General features: G+C 44.2%; 1 protein-coding gene across 1 annotated transcript in view; it reads left to right on the top strand.

Moving 5' to 3' along the window:
- Positions 1-17,982, top strand: part of T265_00423 (hypothetical protein) — a gene marked incomplete at both ends in the record, with an annotated part of 94,694 nt that overhangs the window by 442 nt on the left and 76,270 nt on the right. The window contains 8 exons of the mRNA XM_009164196.1: positions 37-129; positions 5,234-5,735; positions 8,957-9,267; positions 10,588-10,653; positions 11,457-11,559; positions 12,641-13,005; positions 16,965-17,211; positions 17,361-17,857. Coding sequence (XP_009162460.1) covers positions 37-129; positions 5,234-5,735; positions 8,957-9,267; positions 10,588-10,653; positions 11,457-11,559; positions 12,641-13,005; positions 16,965-17,211; positions 17,361-17,857 — 2,184 coding nt within the window. The remainder of the gene's footprint in view (positions 1-36; positions 130-5,233; positions 5,736-8,956; positions 9,268-10,587; positions 10,654-11,456; positions 11,560-12,640; positions 13,006-16,964; positions 17,212-17,360; positions 17,858-17,982) is intronic.

The following is a 17,982-nucleotide window of genomic DNA, read 5'->3' as shown; positions in this document are numbered from 1 at the left end:
TTTCACAAAGGCGCTCCTTCTGGTGTTCTATCTTAGCTTCTAGGACTTCCACAGTCTGAATGCTTCAGTTTCTGTCTTTCGAGCTTGCTGACGCAGGTTGCTTTGTTGGATCCCTCAAGATCGGATTTGGTAGGTCAATCTATTAAAGTCAGTGTGTTTTGTTCTCTTCTGACGTAGCCCTGACATAACCTTCCTAATGCCCATTGGTATATAAGACGTTCGACACGTTCTGCTTGATGAATTAGACCGTTCCGTAAATCCCAAAGGTTCGTCTGGTTTTAGACCGGCATCAGACAAGTTTTAGCTTTTTAAACCTGAACTCTGGTTGCTATCCACACTGTTTCAACCGCAAACCACGTGCCAGTGTTTGATTCCTCGCAACGGGCCACTCCGAAGTGAATGGAGGCGACACACGGATGTTAGTCCTCTTGATTCACATCAAATCGTTTTATTTCACGATTTTGGGGTTTACCCACCTACACTTGGCTTACCCATTCCCTACTACCATCAATTTTTTATGACGTTATGGCGAAAGACCGAGTCGTGTGGAGGGGCTGTATTTGTTACCAGCGAAGACCAATCATGCATGCCTCTGCGCGATTCATAGTCAGCCTACCCCATGCCCGAGGCGGTGCCAACACTTGTCTTCTCGAAACATTGTCCGCCAAACAATAACATTGGACTCCAGACTGCTGACCTGCCTGCAAGAATATTCGAGTTTGCAAGTATCGAGCAGTAGGGTACTGCGGTCCGAGTTGAGACAATTTTGCGTTCATAGAGCACTATGATCCTCTGTGAAACCGCCAAACCTTTCCACATTGATGCGTTATGTGGCTACTGTATTTTAGGACGGAAAGATGCACTAGTCCCGGGCTTACCTCAGTCACCACTCTGCGGAAATAGTGGAATATGCGAAAAGTCGTCTGATTTGCTTGGCAGCACTGAATACCCAAACCTCTTCTAAGCAACCCTGGACACAAGCCGATCCAAGACACTAACGGTGAATTCACAAGGTTGATAAACCACTACATGTAATTGCACGATCACCCAGATACCATGTACCATCTTTATATTATGAACTTTTTTATCCCCATACGACATTGACTGTGCCGCATCTTCGCAAGCAGCGGAAGAACCAAGCAACACAGACCAAGACAACATTTTTGCTTGAATCTACAACAGTTGCGCCATAGTACTGCTCGAACCTGCTTACCAAACATCCTGCTCCATTTGCAAAACGGATGTATTTTCATTCGAATGGACTAACTTGATTCGCCAAGGTGGACGACCTGCTTTTTGGTAAGACTTTCGGCGTATCGAATTAGCATTAGATACTGCCGCGATGGTCTTGACCTCTCCCGCTGCATATTTTGAAAATGAAGGTTCCACTATAATCCAGGCTTCCGTCTTGATGATAACCAGGTGTTCATCCTGTGGCAGTTAGTCGGACATTGCTTCAAGCTCCAGCACCTCTGGATGTGGTACGGTTTACAATGAACTGTCCCAGTTTTATCACAATCTGTGGGATTTACCAAGCCTGTCATCTGCCACTATTCTCTTCAATCTTTTCGCTTTTAAGATAACAATGCACACTCACTTGGATAGCTCGGGCGACATGGTTTTGTTATTCACAGATCCAGTCTGTGCAGTCTGTGCTAAATAGTGTGTGAAATGGTCCCTTGTTTTGTGGTGCATTCTGCACATTCAAAGCACGAATTTCCACTTCAAACGTTTCAGTGTCTTTTACCCTTTGAGGTTTCGAGTTGAAAAGCTTGAGACTGCTGGTCGGTATGCGTGTCAGATACATAAGCTGTGATTTCACCGTGATGAATGAAATAAATGAACACGATACCGGTATCCGAGCAACATTTGTGGACTTGTATCATAAGTGGCGTCAAAAACGAGCGCTACTGAAGCTGAAGGGCAGTGTATGCAATGCATACAATACGTTACATTATGGTTGCGGAAGTTACCTCATGTGAATTGCAGCTTCCAAAAACCTCTAAACCTTTTTCGCCGGTGTCCTCTTAGAGGAGCCAGCTGGCTACAGTATCTACGCAACAGAGTGGTTTGCGAATGAGTTAATTGGCACAGATGCAGAACAACGAGTACTGTAAATAAAACTCGCCAGGTTTAAGTGGTTATGCGCGTACTGCGCATGTCCAACTACGGTTTATCAAGGAAGATTCTTTTTGTTCTAAACTCATTCTAGCGGGACAGACCATGACGTGGCTGAACAGAATGGAAGGGCCTGCAACCTAGCTTGGTGGTGCGGTATTTTCGCACCTTCTTGGCAGCGGTCTACGTGATTCCTGAATCTTTACATAATCTTTGCTAGAAGCTGTTTTCCACTGGAGGTAGTAGTGGACCTTAGTATTCACCAACTTCTCTACGATCATTGTGTGTGCGGAGGCAGCTCGTTCTTTCACAAAAGCTAGCCTCTACGAAGCAGTGTTGCCGATGTGATAGCTTTCCCACTTTCCGACCGCTTCTGTTCCACAAACGACTCGGAAGTGTTCCTTCACGAGACGAAAAATTCCGTAACTAGTGTAGTCAATGACTCCTACTACTACTGTGCACAGGTTCCACCGTCTGAGCCGAGATGGGACACGGGAAAGTTGTTTCGCTGAAGAGTGACTTCCATCGATGACTGAAGCTTGTGTACTCCTGCTGCTTAACGTCTATGTGATTTAACCGTCATTATCGTAAAAAAGCAACGTGGTTTGGAGCCATTCAAGAGTATACACGTTCACGTTCGAAGAATGGAAACAGACCTCTTGTAAACTAGGAATGCTGAGTATCCTCATTTTCATGGTTGACAAATATACCAGGAATACATACTTTCATTTAACTGGTATACAACTACTGGGGAAGAAATCCTAAGTGAAAAGTGGAGCGAAATTAGAGGGGTAGGAACCTAGTTCGGAGAAGTCCTAGACCTTTGGACACCATTAATTAAACACATCGGCTCATCATGTCCAATTGGGGTATTGACCCAGTGCCTTTTGTGAAGCTTACCCAATATAACCCTGCCGTACAACGGCAGGCAATCGTACACTAGACAGTCTTGCTAAAGAATGACAGCGTGCGCACTCCTGAGTTTGGTTTCCTGTCCTGCAAAGATCACGTTTGCCACAGCTCGGTAGTTGCGAAGTTCCCGCAATACTCAACTTGACTGTAACCGATTTCTTGCTGCCATGCAATGGCTTGTCCCTTGCAAGCCATTCAATAGCAGTCACTTGGAGGAAAAACCAGCGAGTTATTGAGTAGACGATATTTGGGCGTACGTACCACGCAACATAACCACATCTATCTGGCATTTTTAATCTGCTTCTCTAACCATTCGGATTCGTCACTAATTACCCGCTTGCGCAACACCTCGTTGCGTAGTCGCCGCAACCGCCTATATCCTGTATGCTACGGAGACACCGATCAAAATTTTGAACACGCTTAGGGTTCTCGAATCAGAGGGGCGAAGTCGTACAACCATAAATTAAGACAGCTGTTACATTATACACGGCCATTTATTTTCAGAGAAATTAGGTTCTGATCTCACAAATGACGCAAGTTGGTGAACGCAGCTCGTACCACGATTATTCGCGCATTGACTTCATCTGTTACACCACACTCACAGTCTATGCAGCTACCAAGACAATCGGAAGGGCCAAAAGAATTCAAGCTCTTAATTCTGAAGTTCCAGTAAAGTGCGATACAATGGGAAACCTTGGAGTGGGGCTTTACACTCGAGATGCAAAACGTATGCCGAAACATGGGATCACATCCGATATTCTGTATGAAGTACTTTTCGCGGACGAATAATACTCAAAAGTCCAAACGATGTCGTCCTCTTAATCAATTCGATTAATCCATCTCCAGGCGTGATTTCGATACTCAGATTCACGGTCTTTTGGAGTGTGCACTCCGTGCTAACGTCGATGATAGATTTGAACAAAAAGGGAAAGAGAGGACAACCTCGAGAACTTCATTAGATATCAACAAGTATTTGAACAGCTGTACACTGCACAGCAGTGAAGCATCGGTGTTGAACACTGATTTCCTGCTGTCGTTGATGATGATGATGATGACACCCTAACCTCACAGTTGGTATGGAAATAAAGGGCACGAAGAGTGTTTACGGGCTTCAAGGTCATCCCATCTGGCTATGGTTTTCTAGGAGAGATAGTTTATCGAGTTAAACGCTTCTTCAAAGTCATAAAACTGCGTGTCGCTGCTCAGACACGTGATTCGGGCACCTTTTTGGGCACGTGCGATCAATGGTTGGCCCCGATTCTCTAGAAGGCCTTATTCCAAAATAAGTAGTAACATAATATGCCTTGATATGTTTCCCTAAATTGTGGCCCATAGAGGTGTTCTACCGCCAATTGGGGAGCTTGTTTTTGGGGCTTACGGCGCATGTTGAATGAAAATCTGTACTGAACAAGAGCGTGATCTGAATCACCCTGTGTATCCGAAAACGACCGGCAACTAAGGACTGGACGACGCTATTGATAGCTGATTGCGCTGTGGTTAGTTTGGTTACAGGCTCCTCAGTGGTATACGGAGGTCAGCTTGTACAGCGCACAAACCTAGCACCACGCGGAAACCATTCCTCATTAGTGTACCAGGCAATCTGTAACAAGTTCTCCATCGGGGGTTGTGTCGTGCACAATCTCTGGGAGTGGCTATTTATGTTTATCTTAAGCAGTTGATGATCATTGGGATTTCGCAGTTTCACCCTGAAGCGCAGGGTGTTCTACATCCAATGGATCTTCCAGAAGTGGTGCATGGGAAAGAATTGGGCCATGGTGTCACTAGGCAGGTTGTCTTACTGGATAGAACACGTCGAGTAAACGAAAATACGTGACTGCTGACGCAGCCTTTTTTACACTTTCGTGTATTCCCTCTTATGTTCTACTCCACTCTATGCGAATACTCTGTTAGTTCCAGCACTAGGACTGTGCTTCTTTTACTGTGCATCTCGCTCAGCTCTAGCTTCTGCGCATCTTTCAGTAATAATCCTAAACACCTCGAAGTCAGTTTTCGAACCTCAAAAGCCGGTCCAAACATTCGACTATTCATATTTTGAGACTTCGAGGAAGACCCTTACCGAAATAATGATGTATTTCACGTCAAAATTCAGTGGAAACCTGGCGTGTTACCGTTTGTCCACTTTTCTGCACACCTGCTGATTTGGATATCTTGACGTTTCCCCTTTTTCCGTTACTGCTTGTAGATAATCTCAACGTTGTTAGATTCTGCGAGCAGTTTGTTGGAACAAATAGACGATGTTTGCCAACAGTTTGGTGATCGCGGCACGGCCTTTTCTGCGTTTTTGCGTCAGCCGCGTGCACGACACAACACAATGCAATACAATCCTGACGTCACCAAAGGTTCCGCGCAGTTGGCGTCCATCGAGCGTGTTTGTCTTTTTCTCGCGCCTTCGCTCATGGGCCTCTTACGTGGTATGGCTCGTGGAATACGCCCACATTCGTTTCATCCTCGTATCTCCGGTTCTTCGGTACCACCTAGCGTGGTTTCTGGCCTGTATCCTTATCGATACGCTAATAAGAAACATTCCAGTGACCACCCCGGTGCCTTTTGCTCGGATACTAATAATCAAACTGACCAGGAGTTCACCTTATCAGTTTTCCCTCAATTCCAGTCCATCATCCCTCACTCCCTCGCTCATTCGCTCATGCTCACTTCAAAAGACGATGTCAATGAGAGCTTTAATGGTATGTTTTCACATGTCAAGTAACTCTAAGACGGCCTGTACATTTTATGGGCTCCTTCGTCGCAATTTTACAGGTTGTAATTTTACAAGTCTAGTAAGCCTAGTTGTGATCGTTCATTAAGTTGTAGCGTAGATGGTCTCCTGCCATTGTTAGCTCTCGAGGACGTCCTCTCCGACTGTCAATTTACACTTTTGGATTCGTCGAGTGGTTTCAAAAGTGCGGGACTGCTCTTGCTTACTAGCTTACCAGTTCTGTTTGTACGGATTGACAAACCTTTTCCGACACTGCTCCAGAAATGACAAACATATTTTTATAGCGCCATATTGCTTTTTTTATGGCTCAGCCATCGGCCGCTTTTGAGCATGAAAATACACCATGAGTCATTTGTATTTTTGTCGAGCAAAGAGCTGTGGATGACCAGTCGACATCAACTCAGAGGATTCAGATTACGGGTTTCCTTCGGCCAGATTAGCAACGATAGGGAGATTCCTCTGCTTTGTGATAACCAATGTGTCTGTTAACACTGGAGACATATGTCTGTGTGCATGAGTATCATGTCCGATTGGTCACAGGCCTCGAAACCCGCATGAACTTCATGGAGCCAAATTAAAGGTAGGTATCTATAAAACGAAGCAGTTGGGAGTTTTTCAACGTCGTTTCTACGGATGCTTTTTGTTGGAGCTTTATCCCTAGGTACATAGATAATGATAAGTGTGAACATGGTGGGTATCGCTTTTCCCATCTTTGAGGGGAAAAGACAGTTTTGTACTTTCTCACGGTTAATTTTTATTGGAAACGTACGTTTTTTCTCCAGTTGAGTGTTAGACCGTTTAAACTTAAAAATCTCAATTTAGTCTAATTTGACTTGGGAACCACGTCTTCATTCTCTACCAAAATCAAATATGGCATATCCATTGCATGCATAGGGAATTTCGACTTTTCACTTTGGTTTGTTCTTTTGTTACTGACGGTAATCCGCCATCCCTGTATCACAGTGATCTCTTATGGCCAACCGCGGTCAAATCTGACCACAGTTTCTGTCAGTTGGCGCCGTATAGATCACTTTTGTTAACTTCTGTCTGCTTCACACAGGGAACTGTCTTGAGAACTATCTTGAGAACTCTGTGAGCCACTCCGATGTCCTACCCTCGCTATGTTACCTTTGAAGACCTCGACCCAAGTCTGAATACATCATACTAACCAGGCGTTGTCTCTCACATCATATTATTGCTTTCTCGTGGATTCGTGGGGAGGGGAGCTTTATGGCCTTGTAAGCAGTATGCTGGTTGACGATGGGTTGTCTGCCGTATGGCATGGAGTAGGTTAATCTCATTCGGATGACTAGCTACGTGATATTACTGCAGGTAAATGTTCCGATAATGGACGAGTGGACAGCTAATATTGTTTTGTCCTTGATTTGACGTCGAGTGCAAGTGCTAACAATTTTGTACCACATCCGTAGCTAATATAGTCACAGGAATCACAGCCTTTAATTAGAATTCGCGGACGAGGAAAACACTTTAGGTGGCTGTACCAATTGCGCCAATTACGTCAATAGTCGTCATAGTACGGTCCAAGCAAAAACTATCTCCCGTGAGATAGGTTCTCGACACTAAACTTCCATAGTAGTCGCGTTTACTGGACTGGGCAGAATAGTCAGATAATCTTGTGCAAGCGAGCGAGAAGATGCATTGCAGTTTGCTAGCTTTTCTCCCTTGGTATCGTGAATGCTAGTCATAAGTCTCAGCTACGGCCAAGCTGCCCTTGTTTTGAGGACGTATTTCTAGTGTTGTGTGGATTCTGTCGACCGCCTGCTGAGGAAACACGACACGTGCAAACGAGCCGTTAATGCCATGGGGGAAGAGGTTAGAGATATTTCCACTACCAGGAGGGTGGTTCCTTGTATTACTGATGTCGTAAGTGTGCGCTACTGGTTAACCTAAAGTTTTAGCAGAATCGTCAATCGTAAACATCTGATCTGTGACTGTTATTTCATCCGGTTCATAACCACATTACAGCGAATGGTTAGTCAGCTGTTCTTCGTGTACCCAATACGTTTCTGCGGACATATACGATGTCTATCTGCATTCATTTGAAAAGTAAGTGTAAAAGGGACTAAATAACTTTTGGCGAATTAATGAGTAATTTGAAGTTTCTTCTAGTTTTCTAACTGTGTTACCGCTGCAATCATGAAGACTAACATTGATTTCTTGTAAAAATGCGGAAAATTAGCACTATCCGGCTTATGGCCGGTACAACACTGTTTCCGTGTTTTTAATGCATTGTAAACAGCTTAATTGTTGAGTCCAACTGTAACTGCGAGAATTAGGTACTCAGGTTTGCTTCCAAAGTTGACCACAGAAGTCTCGATTGGTCTTTTTCCTGGTCTTTCGGTCAAGTTTTGTGCATACGATCCACTCCATAACGAATTGTTGCCCTGCATACGTGGAAAATACAGTTTATTTTTCTTATATAGCATCTCGCAAATCACAGTCTCTCCATAAGTGACGGGTCTATCACGTACTCATCCGATTCTGGTATCACTTGGAGCGGTTCGCACGATTCCCCTCCAGCTACTCTGTAACTCACATCACCTATCTCTCTAGAATATCTCGAGAATGGTGTATAAGGTGACTCCGGGTTTTTTTACGTCACTACCGCAGTCAACTGAAGAGAGACCTCTTTCAGGTGAATTCTAGTGTGTGACCCGTCCCAAGATAAACCACCTTCCCGTGAGAAGCTGGACATCATTCTCTTAGTGAATCCTGAGAATTTACCACCTTATTTCCTTCACATTTTCTCCATGGTTCATCCAGAATTTCTGTATACAGTAGCAACTAGATTAAGGCTGATGTTTGAGTTAACTATCCTAAGAATCAAACAGCATCGCTACAAAAGAACGGTACCACCAATCCCGAGCTGAATATCTCGGTGTTACATCGCTTTCCATCCAGTGGCTGAGGGTTCTGAATCCTTTCCATCCTGGTCAACCCACCACTTAATTAGAGTCACAAGCTAGGGTCGATGTTAGCCGGTGACGAACCACAGAATTGTATTGTAGACGTGCTACTCCTCTCGTAGCCTCCCCATTTAAATAACTTTTTCTTCAGTAAAACTACTTGCTTTGACTATTCGCTGTGATTCGCGATGTCAAACGTTTTTCAGACCTATTTCACTCCCATTCTTCAGCTTCTTGTACGCATTTTCTTCGTGCTTTTCAGTATCTAATATCAGTGCCAGCCCTTTCGGCAACGTTCCCGTTCCCTCGTCAGCGTCAACCGCCAAAGTTGAGTGGTCCGTGTGGAACTCTGCCTGGTTGGATCCTGGTGGAAGTGAATACCTCTTCGGTCAGGTGGCATCCGTCTATGCCAGTCGTTTGCCTCATCGAGCAGTTCTGTGCGAGGATTACCTCAGTAGTTGCTTGACCGCTCCACAACTGGTATCACTGAGCCGTTCTAGTCAACTGATCGGTGCCAGCGACCTGGCATTTTTACCCTTCAACAGTAACCAAATTCGCTCCTTACTGAAACTGGTAAGGTTCAAAAAATACTTTCGTTTCTGTCCGACAGGACTTACCCCTTCTAAAAGAGCCAGTTCATCCAGAAAAAGATTATCTTCGGAGCTTAGCTTCTGACTCACCGAGATGCCTCCGGGTTAGGCGTTCCGGATTTAGAGTCACTTGCATTGGCTTCTACCCCTAAATAGCTCACATTAGAGAGAGAGGGCTCTTGAACTAGAACTTTTTTCAGGAAACGCCTGGAACGCCTGGCTGAATTTTGTGATACTTGACCTGATTTCTGGTCATATATATCCATTTATTTTCACAATCCATGAGAAGGGGAGTAGTTGACTGCTTTCATCTCATTGATCTTCATTTGTGTGGTTCACTTCATATAGCAATCACGTTGTACGGTGTTCCTGTCTCTTGTGGTAGCCCATTCTGCGCTAATAAGAGCGCCATACATGCCCTTTGATAATTAATTTATATCTATTGCATGCTACTGAAAAAACTAAATCCGAAGTCTAAGTTTTTTTCCCAAACCTTCAAAATACTGTCATGCCGCAGTAGTATGACCTTTCAGGTATCTGATATTCAATTGAACAGAGGATAAAACGCTCAAATTCGAACAATTTCGTCCTCTGGGTGGTACTCGCAGGAGAGACCACCGTTCATAAAGGTTATTGCTGGTTGGTCTTTTGTCATTTTTACGAAGGTTGCGACCCTCGCAAAAAGGAGCACTTTGGGTGGGTCCACCTAGATGATCTCTCCAGAAATAGGTAAATGTCCCTCCACTATAATGGCGGTACTAAACGTACATGTGAATTTACTTGGGAGAGCGAATTATATATTTTTCCCCTTTTGGAGAGCCCTCCAGAGTGGATCGACGAAAGTTTTTCTTCTAAGAGGCAGTTCAAACGGATGGCTCCGGAGTGCTTAGCAGACCCAACGGAAAGGCATATTTTTCAGAACATTCTCCTACGAGTGAGAAAGTGCATATTGAGGCAAAATATATCCATAGTCGCCCTAAGGGCAGGTCTTAGATGTATTAAATGAGTTTAATGAGTCCATGATAGTTGTTGACTGACTTGTGTTACTCGCGATCCCATTATGACGCTGCTTTGCACGCGAACTCGTGGTGGTAGCTTGAGTACATTTTTGGCTTTTCCGTTGCTCGGGCATGCCCCACCTCCAACGACATCAGATGCCGTGCTTCTTGTGAATGTGTTCCTAGATCCTCCTTGAAACGACAGTACAACCTTATGACGTGATCTGATTTACGTAGCTATGTGTTCCGTAGCTTCCTTTTTCACCACATCATTAAGTCCATGTGGTTCATCCCACCTTTTTCAGTCTAGTCAGTTGATGAGTGACCGGTCAATGAAACGTCTGGATGCTGCAGCCACCGCGTTTTGGCCAGTGAGTTTGCTTTCTGAAATTTTGTGTACTATCATTCCTTGATAACCTCTTCCCACATTGCTTATCATGGGTGCCAACTCCATTCTCTAATCCATGTGAAGTTTAAGTGCTTCATTGTCAAAGATCACAGCGTTATTGTTATTTGAACAAGCTAAGGGTGGAAATATTCCTAAATGGTTAAAGCTCAGGTGTATTTATTGGTTATTGGTCAGTTGGTCGTCGATCTGTTCGCCGAGCTTGGCAATTGGCCTGCAAACATTTCGTCGCTGTACCAGGAAAAATTGTCTGTCTGCGCATCGACGATGGGGGCGAAATGTTTGCACGCCAAATGCCACGCTTAGCGAAGAGATCAACTACCAGCTGATCAAAAATCAGCCTTGCCACAATGTTAACCTATTTAGTTTCGTTCGACTTTCGATTAACTATTTTTCGCGCAGCTTATGGCTCAGCAGGCTGCAATGTAGCTTCAGCAGACACTTCCCGGCTTTTAACAGCGTGATGACCTTACAAACCTGTTGTGTTTCACTCTCTTAACTAGAACCCACCGTGGACACTTCCTGACTAGTAAAATGAAGCAGAACCCGAGCAGTTCCTTCTTTTTACATCATATGGGTTCATTTTTTGTGGAGAGACATTCTGGTCATCAGACGGTTTATGACTTTTAACTAGTAACGATCAGACTACGTGGCCCCTTTGAATTTTATTATCTCTTAAGACGGTCAATGGTTTTTGAAATCCATACATCATCCCTGTACCGGAATCCATTTTACCCGCTTTGAAAGTTCTAACTTTTCCTTTTATAGTGTCGGCCGAAGAATGGACGGTATCCGTATCGGTCTCTCGCACATTGTCTCAGGCTCTGTTGGCTTTTGCTTATCCGCGATTTGCTACACAATCCTGATCGTGGTGAGTTGCTTTTCTCACTATTTAATCCGATGTCAAGAATTATCTCCATGCTCCGAAAAAAACAAGTTTTGTGTACTGGTCTCCTCTGGTGGATCTCTCCCGACTCCTACCCGAGCTTTATTCTGTACGTATCTTCGTTTATCTACACTCGGGATATTATTGGTCAAATCATTTGACCACTTTCCTGTATATTAGCTTGTAAGATTTGTAAGATGTCAAAAGTTTCAAGCTTGTGTGTCAACCGTATATCGCTTGGGAACCTGTTGTACCTTGAAGCAATATAGCTTCGTAGCTAGTATTAGCTGAGGGTGTTTACTTATCCTTCATTGGCACCGCTCATATTTCTGGCCGATATATGAGTATGGGATGCGCGATAGATCGTAAGATCTTCACAATCTTGTCACACTGCCCTTCTGAAGTGTCCATGGTTGGAAAATACACGGTTTCTGTAAACGTAACATCGTTTTTTGCTTGATCAGCTCGCTAGGGGAATTTTTCATCTCACTTGCCGTTTCTGCGATCACGAGGTTCGAAATTAGGGTACATGAGTCTAGTGAATTTCCTCAAAACTACTGAAAACCGGATACAATATAGGATTTCCAGAATTGAACTGACAATTCCGAGCTGCTTCATACTTTCTGAGCGATGGTGTGCAGTTTCCAAATTCTGGATTTCTTATGTGATAATAACGGAAGACCCAGACGGTGTATGCCAGTTTCTTTTTAATAAAATGCTTGCATAAGGTTCTCAAAATAACCCAACAGGAATCGACATCCAAAGATGAGTCGATGTTGAGTGTGGGTTGATCCGTACAGCTCTTCTGGAAAATTCTGGAAAAAACTTACCTTGACATCGTGATCTCTTTAGATTCTTGTGGTGACACTTCGATTCGAATCGAGTCATTTTAAAAACCTTACCGCGACATCATATGAAAAATGTCAAGACGTCTTGACCTGAAAGGCGTCGTGCTACCCAACCAGTTGGCAGCTGTGTAGCGCAACCCTATTACTGGTGTTAGACTTTGTTAGGAAGAATTAGCCTTTCTGCAATTCACATCTGCACTATTTCCCATTCCTTTCAGCAGATGTCGGGGAGAAAGTACTGAACAGCGTACAAGGACTAATCCTAGAGGTCTATAGTACTTGTATAAGTGAATTACCACGGTTGTCAGCTGAGGCTGCTGGCGTTCCTACTTCGACGGTTGAGGCCCCAGCCAGCGGTGGGAGGCGTATTTCTCTTGTTAACTCAGCAAACACGCTCTCTGCGTCGTTACGGCGAGCAGGTCGTCCGCGTTTTAGCAATCCAACCGATGAGGATGAAGAACTGGATCAGGCAGACCGCAAGGATCACTCCCTTGTAAATCACCGCCAGTCACCGAACCCCGAACAAGAACTGAATGGCTTGGTAAATGGCCAGCTGTCCGATAAGAACAATGACAACGGCTTGGTAGGTTCTGTCTGGTTATATTAATACGTGCGTTGCTTGAATACTACCTATTTGCGCACGTGACCGGATTGTGGACTAAGCAACAACCAGTCTAAACGGAAAGGCTTTTACTTTTAGAAGCAACCAAAATTATTGTTCTTATTTGGACTTCTTTCTGCTCCAATCTTTGGCTGTACTGACCATCCTTTCCTGCTGCGCAACAGTGAAAAGTAGACTGAAAAAGATATAGATTTAGTAGGGTGGTAATCGGACTGCCTGTTAAGTGCGTTAGCGAGTGGCATTCATAGCTTACACAGCTTCAATGTTGGGTGAATGATTCATGTGGTCAATGGCGCATCCGTCACTTCCAACTCGTTCTACAGAGCTTTGCTAGTTATCTGCATTGAACCAATGCAACTAATTCTCTTCGATGTTCAGCACCGCTTCGATACAATCAAGCCACTCATTGAATATTGCGCGAATTTTCCCACAACTTTTGCGATAAGTCAGAGAGTGTTTCCACAGTTTTGTTTATTGGAGGGCAGATTGGAGAATTGAAACAAGTGAAAAACTCATGCATTCGAAAATGACCAAAAATCCACTGCAAAATTGGGTGGTATGTGTCAACATGCACCTACAGCAAACTACGTTTTTCAAATAGGAACTTCGGGAAACACGGTAGGCCAAGTGAGCATACGTGGTATCCACAACTAGTGACAGTTCCATATGTGGAGCCACAGTATCTCTGAATGGCTTCTACAGTGGAATGAAGCTGGCAATATTGGCTTGCCTCACCAGTATCATCATAGGAAAAGCTGTTACCAAAGGATTTCCGACAACATACTTAAGCACCCATAAAAGCAAAACTCCAGCAGATCAGCGTTCTACTGAATACGAGGGTGGGGAGCGAAATAGCTCAAGTGGTTAAAAAATTGCTGACTGGAATGACTGTGGTTCGAACCCGACTTCCGCATCTCGACTTTTCCTGTCTAGGCTCGGGCAACCTGGCAGTATCCCAGCCCTTCGGATGGCGTGGCAGCTAGGCACCGGAAGTATGTTACAACTGAACGATTTTTTTCCATAGGAGCGAGTGTGTTTCTTCAGCATACCTACAAATGGTTCACCATATATTTAAATAGGAATATGTGGCTGCGTTTGTCTCACGCGGGGAGGTGGGCAGCCGTTTTGCTTGGTTGAAAACGAGGAACATTTATCGTTTACCTTTGCTTGGCTGCAAACGGGGGGCCATTTACTCGTTGTAGTCCATTGCTTGCTGTTATTGTGAAGGTATGGAACACTCAAACTGGCATCTCCTGGGGACTGAGTTTGATTAGACCTTACGAGCTAGTTAACAATCAAGGCAACTGGTGTTGGGCGATCCCCCTGGCTCCTACGTAAGTACACAAATTCCCTCCTTTAGGGTCCTTCTGCATAATAGCCGTCCTCCTATCCTTCAGTCGATATAGATGAAAAAAACTCAGTGGAGACTACCTTTAGCCAAATATCACTCAAACATGCGTATGATGGCCTCTCTCCAACAGAATGTTATCAGTAACACGTGCTCAACTTATTACACGAATAGCCCATTTCCCCCATACTATCAATTTTTCTCTTTTCCTCATTTCCAGACACTCATTGATAGGGCTGAACTTTCAGAGTTAGAGTACGCTATACCTATCGCCCTTAACAATTATCTCACATCTGCTTTTGATGCCACTTTGTTGTACTGAATGGACCATACTTCGACTTTCTGCGTTTTTTTCATGTTGGTTGTCGGGACACAGCTTGTGGTGGCTTGCCTGACGCAGAATAGTCTATCAACTATTTAAAACAGTTGCAACACTGACCCATACTAAACACACCTACAACATCGTTATCATACATTTTGGACTGGTATTGCAGTGAGTGCACGTGAAACCACCGCTGTAACTGACTGGTGTGAATTAGGTCAAAGAGACAGGGAATTTAATAGTGTGTGATAAAGAGTGATGGGGGTGGCTTAGACTGGAATCACACAAATTGGCTGTCAAGCAGCCGTATCACCAACATTTCAGCTGTTGATCGAGAACTTACGTCAGGGGCTCGGCTTGCGACGCGATTTGCGCGGCTCCGAAATTGACTCAGTCGTGAAGCGAATTCCTAGAAGAGGTGTGACTGGGAAGTGACCAGGAGGGTTTGAATGTGTAGTTTCGTACATGCTATCACTTCATTCGTATAAGGTTAATTCGCTCAGTTTTGAGCATTGATTAGCTTGCCGTGCACAGCACTCGTAATTTGGTATTGCAGGGGTCATCAGGTCGTTGTTTACTCGGGAAACTAGGCATAGTTTTTTTGGCGTGGAGTGAAAAAAATGTATCTGCTGGATTTGTTTCATTTTGTTTAAAAACAAATGAAACCCGCGTCTTATAGCGTCATAGCCCAGTGATTCGGTTGCTTAGGGAAGGCAACGAGTGGGTAACATTTTAGTAACAACAGCTAATGAATGCGCGGCTGACGGAAGTGTAACATGTGGGCAGCAATGACTCTCGAAAAAGTGCTGTTTGTAAAGATGTGTTTATTCTCAATTCGCTTAGAAGGGCCAAATACAATCACGGGATATATGCATGAAAGAAGACATTATATTCACTGAGTCGTAGCAAAATAAGTAATTTAGCTGTCGCGGACCAATAAAACAACAAATAACAATGGTTCAGCTGTAACATCATTTCGCTGCCTAGCTAACGTGCTATTTTAAGGAAGCACGATGTTATCCGAGCCTAGACAGGAGCAATCGAGATGGCGGATTTGGTTTCCTGGACCGCACCACATAAAATAAAGCAAAACAAATCCACGTCCCCTTTTACAGGCGCCTCCAGACAAAGACCACTTTTTACGTCCTCTTTATGGAGAAAATGATTGTGGCATATCCGCTGGAAAATTGTCTCAGCTTCTGTCCTATTATATCATCGACTATATGCGCACCCACTTATTATCTTTCAGTGGTACATTTTTCACTTCGTATCAAAAAAGCGTCATTTTGCCCCAGTCCGCATTTGACATTTGGCACACCGTTTCAGCCTAATCCTAAGGGATGAGCCTTCAATGTCTGAATCGTTTCGTTCGGATTAAAGCTAAACTTGCCCTGTTGTCCTCTAAACTTGTAAAAGATCTGTCTAGACGTAATACACTGGAAGTTCTTCGGTTGTGTTCAGCATTCCTCACTAGTTGAAAAAATGTTACCGTATACACAAGATGGAAGTTGTGGTTGTATCCGAAAATGTCTTACACTTGGGATGCTTTCAAAGCGAATTAATGTGGCTGAAACCTGCGCGATTGGAGTTGGACAGCACCTGCTAACCGTAATTTAACCGAGCAGCAACCAGGCAGCAAAACGTGATGTTCAATCTCAAATTTTCCTCGGGCCAGGTAGTTCACCTATCGCGCATGTTCGGATCCTTCCGATATAGGAGGACCCAATTTTGTCGGATGAAGTCCTGTTTAAGAACCGAAAAATCTCACTACTGAGAGGCTTACAAGAAATGTTGTACACATCATACAATAGGTTTGCGATACCGGTGTATTCGACCGAATTTTATGGTTAGAATGATACTAATTGAAATAAGTAAGTTGTGCGATGAGATATCACGCGGGCCTTCATTACTCTTAACTGCTTGAGTAAACGTTCTGTTGAAGTCCCAATTCCATTTCTAATGGATCCAGTGACTGGCCGACCATGAGGACTATGAATCATGCAGAAAAAACCCATTAGTTATCCAGAGTATTCAGAAGTACATGCTCTCCTCCCTCAGTATTATAGTATCCCTTGAGTCGATTCCCATCCGACGCTTCACGCCACGTTTATATTGACAAGATCTTGCTTCTTTCGATCTCATCTCCCCTAATGCTAGAATTGATTTGGTTCTACTTCCACTCGACGATATTTCGAACGCGCTGTACCCCAAAATAATCAAAGTTCTCATTGGTTATGTTCTTCCCCCTAGTTAAACGTGCGCAAGAAATCAGTTCCTCCGCGTTTTTACTCCCGGTCGGATTCAGAGGACCCTACATTGAAGTCCATGACCATTCAGGTTGACAGTCCCAGCAATATGGATACCAGTTTGCCGTCTACTGTTAAGAGCGATAGCCGAACGGAGCGCACAGCGCCAGCGCTGTTCGCTTTCGATCTCGTAACTGCTTCGACAGCTGTCTGTGTACAGATTCTCACACAGGTGGTCACCGATATGGCAGGTGAGTGAGTTACGAATGTTCTCAAACACAGACGTTAAGTAATTCTTGCTCGCGTTAGAGCTGTAAGTATATTCACAGAACTTTTTTTTTTAAATTGCTTCAAGTAGTGGTAACAGCGATAACTACGATAACGTGTTTATTTACTTTAGACTCTGAAAGTCTGCTTACCCGTTTGTTGGAGCGCGTAGCCACAGGCATTGATTTACGGACAATGTTGCATTCAGAGCCAAATTTGGACCAAACTCCCCTTCTGTTCACTTCTGGTGGCGGTCAGTCCGTTGCTGCTGCAACGGCTCGTGGCATGCAACATTTTATCCGTGGACAACTAAATGTTATCCATCGTCAGTTTTCCACTCAGCCCTCCTCGACCGCCGCTGTTAAGACTACCATATCCAATCACATTGCTGGTAAACACGGCACTCGACCTAGCCGTAGCCATCTGGTGTGTAGCGCAGGGTTGTTGGTCGTCGTGTTGGATTGTGCTGGACAATTACCACAACGGTTTCCACATCTGGCAAAGGCTACTTTGGATTCGCTCAGTGATTTTTTGTTGGAACCCTCTACAACCCTGAGTCGTTTGAACCGACAGCTACGTCGACTGGAGAACGCCCAACAAGAGATGTTCAATACGCTTTCTAGTCGAAAAGTATGTTTTTCTTCCATATCCATGCTTGTCTATGCTTACTGGATGCATGATTACTTTAGCCGTTCAGCCATCGTATTTTAACTGGCATTGGTTATTTACTGTAATCGACGCACCCATTACTCAAT

The sequence above is a fragment of the Opisthorchis viverrini genome (assembly GCF_000715545.1).
Source record: "Opisthorchis viverrini unplaced genomic scaffold opera_v5_4, whole genome shotgun sequence".
Classification (NCBI taxonomy): domain Eukaryota; kingdom Metazoa; phylum Platyhelminthes; class Trematoda; order Opisthorchiida; family Opisthorchiidae; genus Opisthorchis; species Opisthorchis viverrini.
The sequence above is the reverse complement of the archived record's forward strand: the minus strand, read 5'-3'. Positions and strand labels throughout refer to the sequence as shown.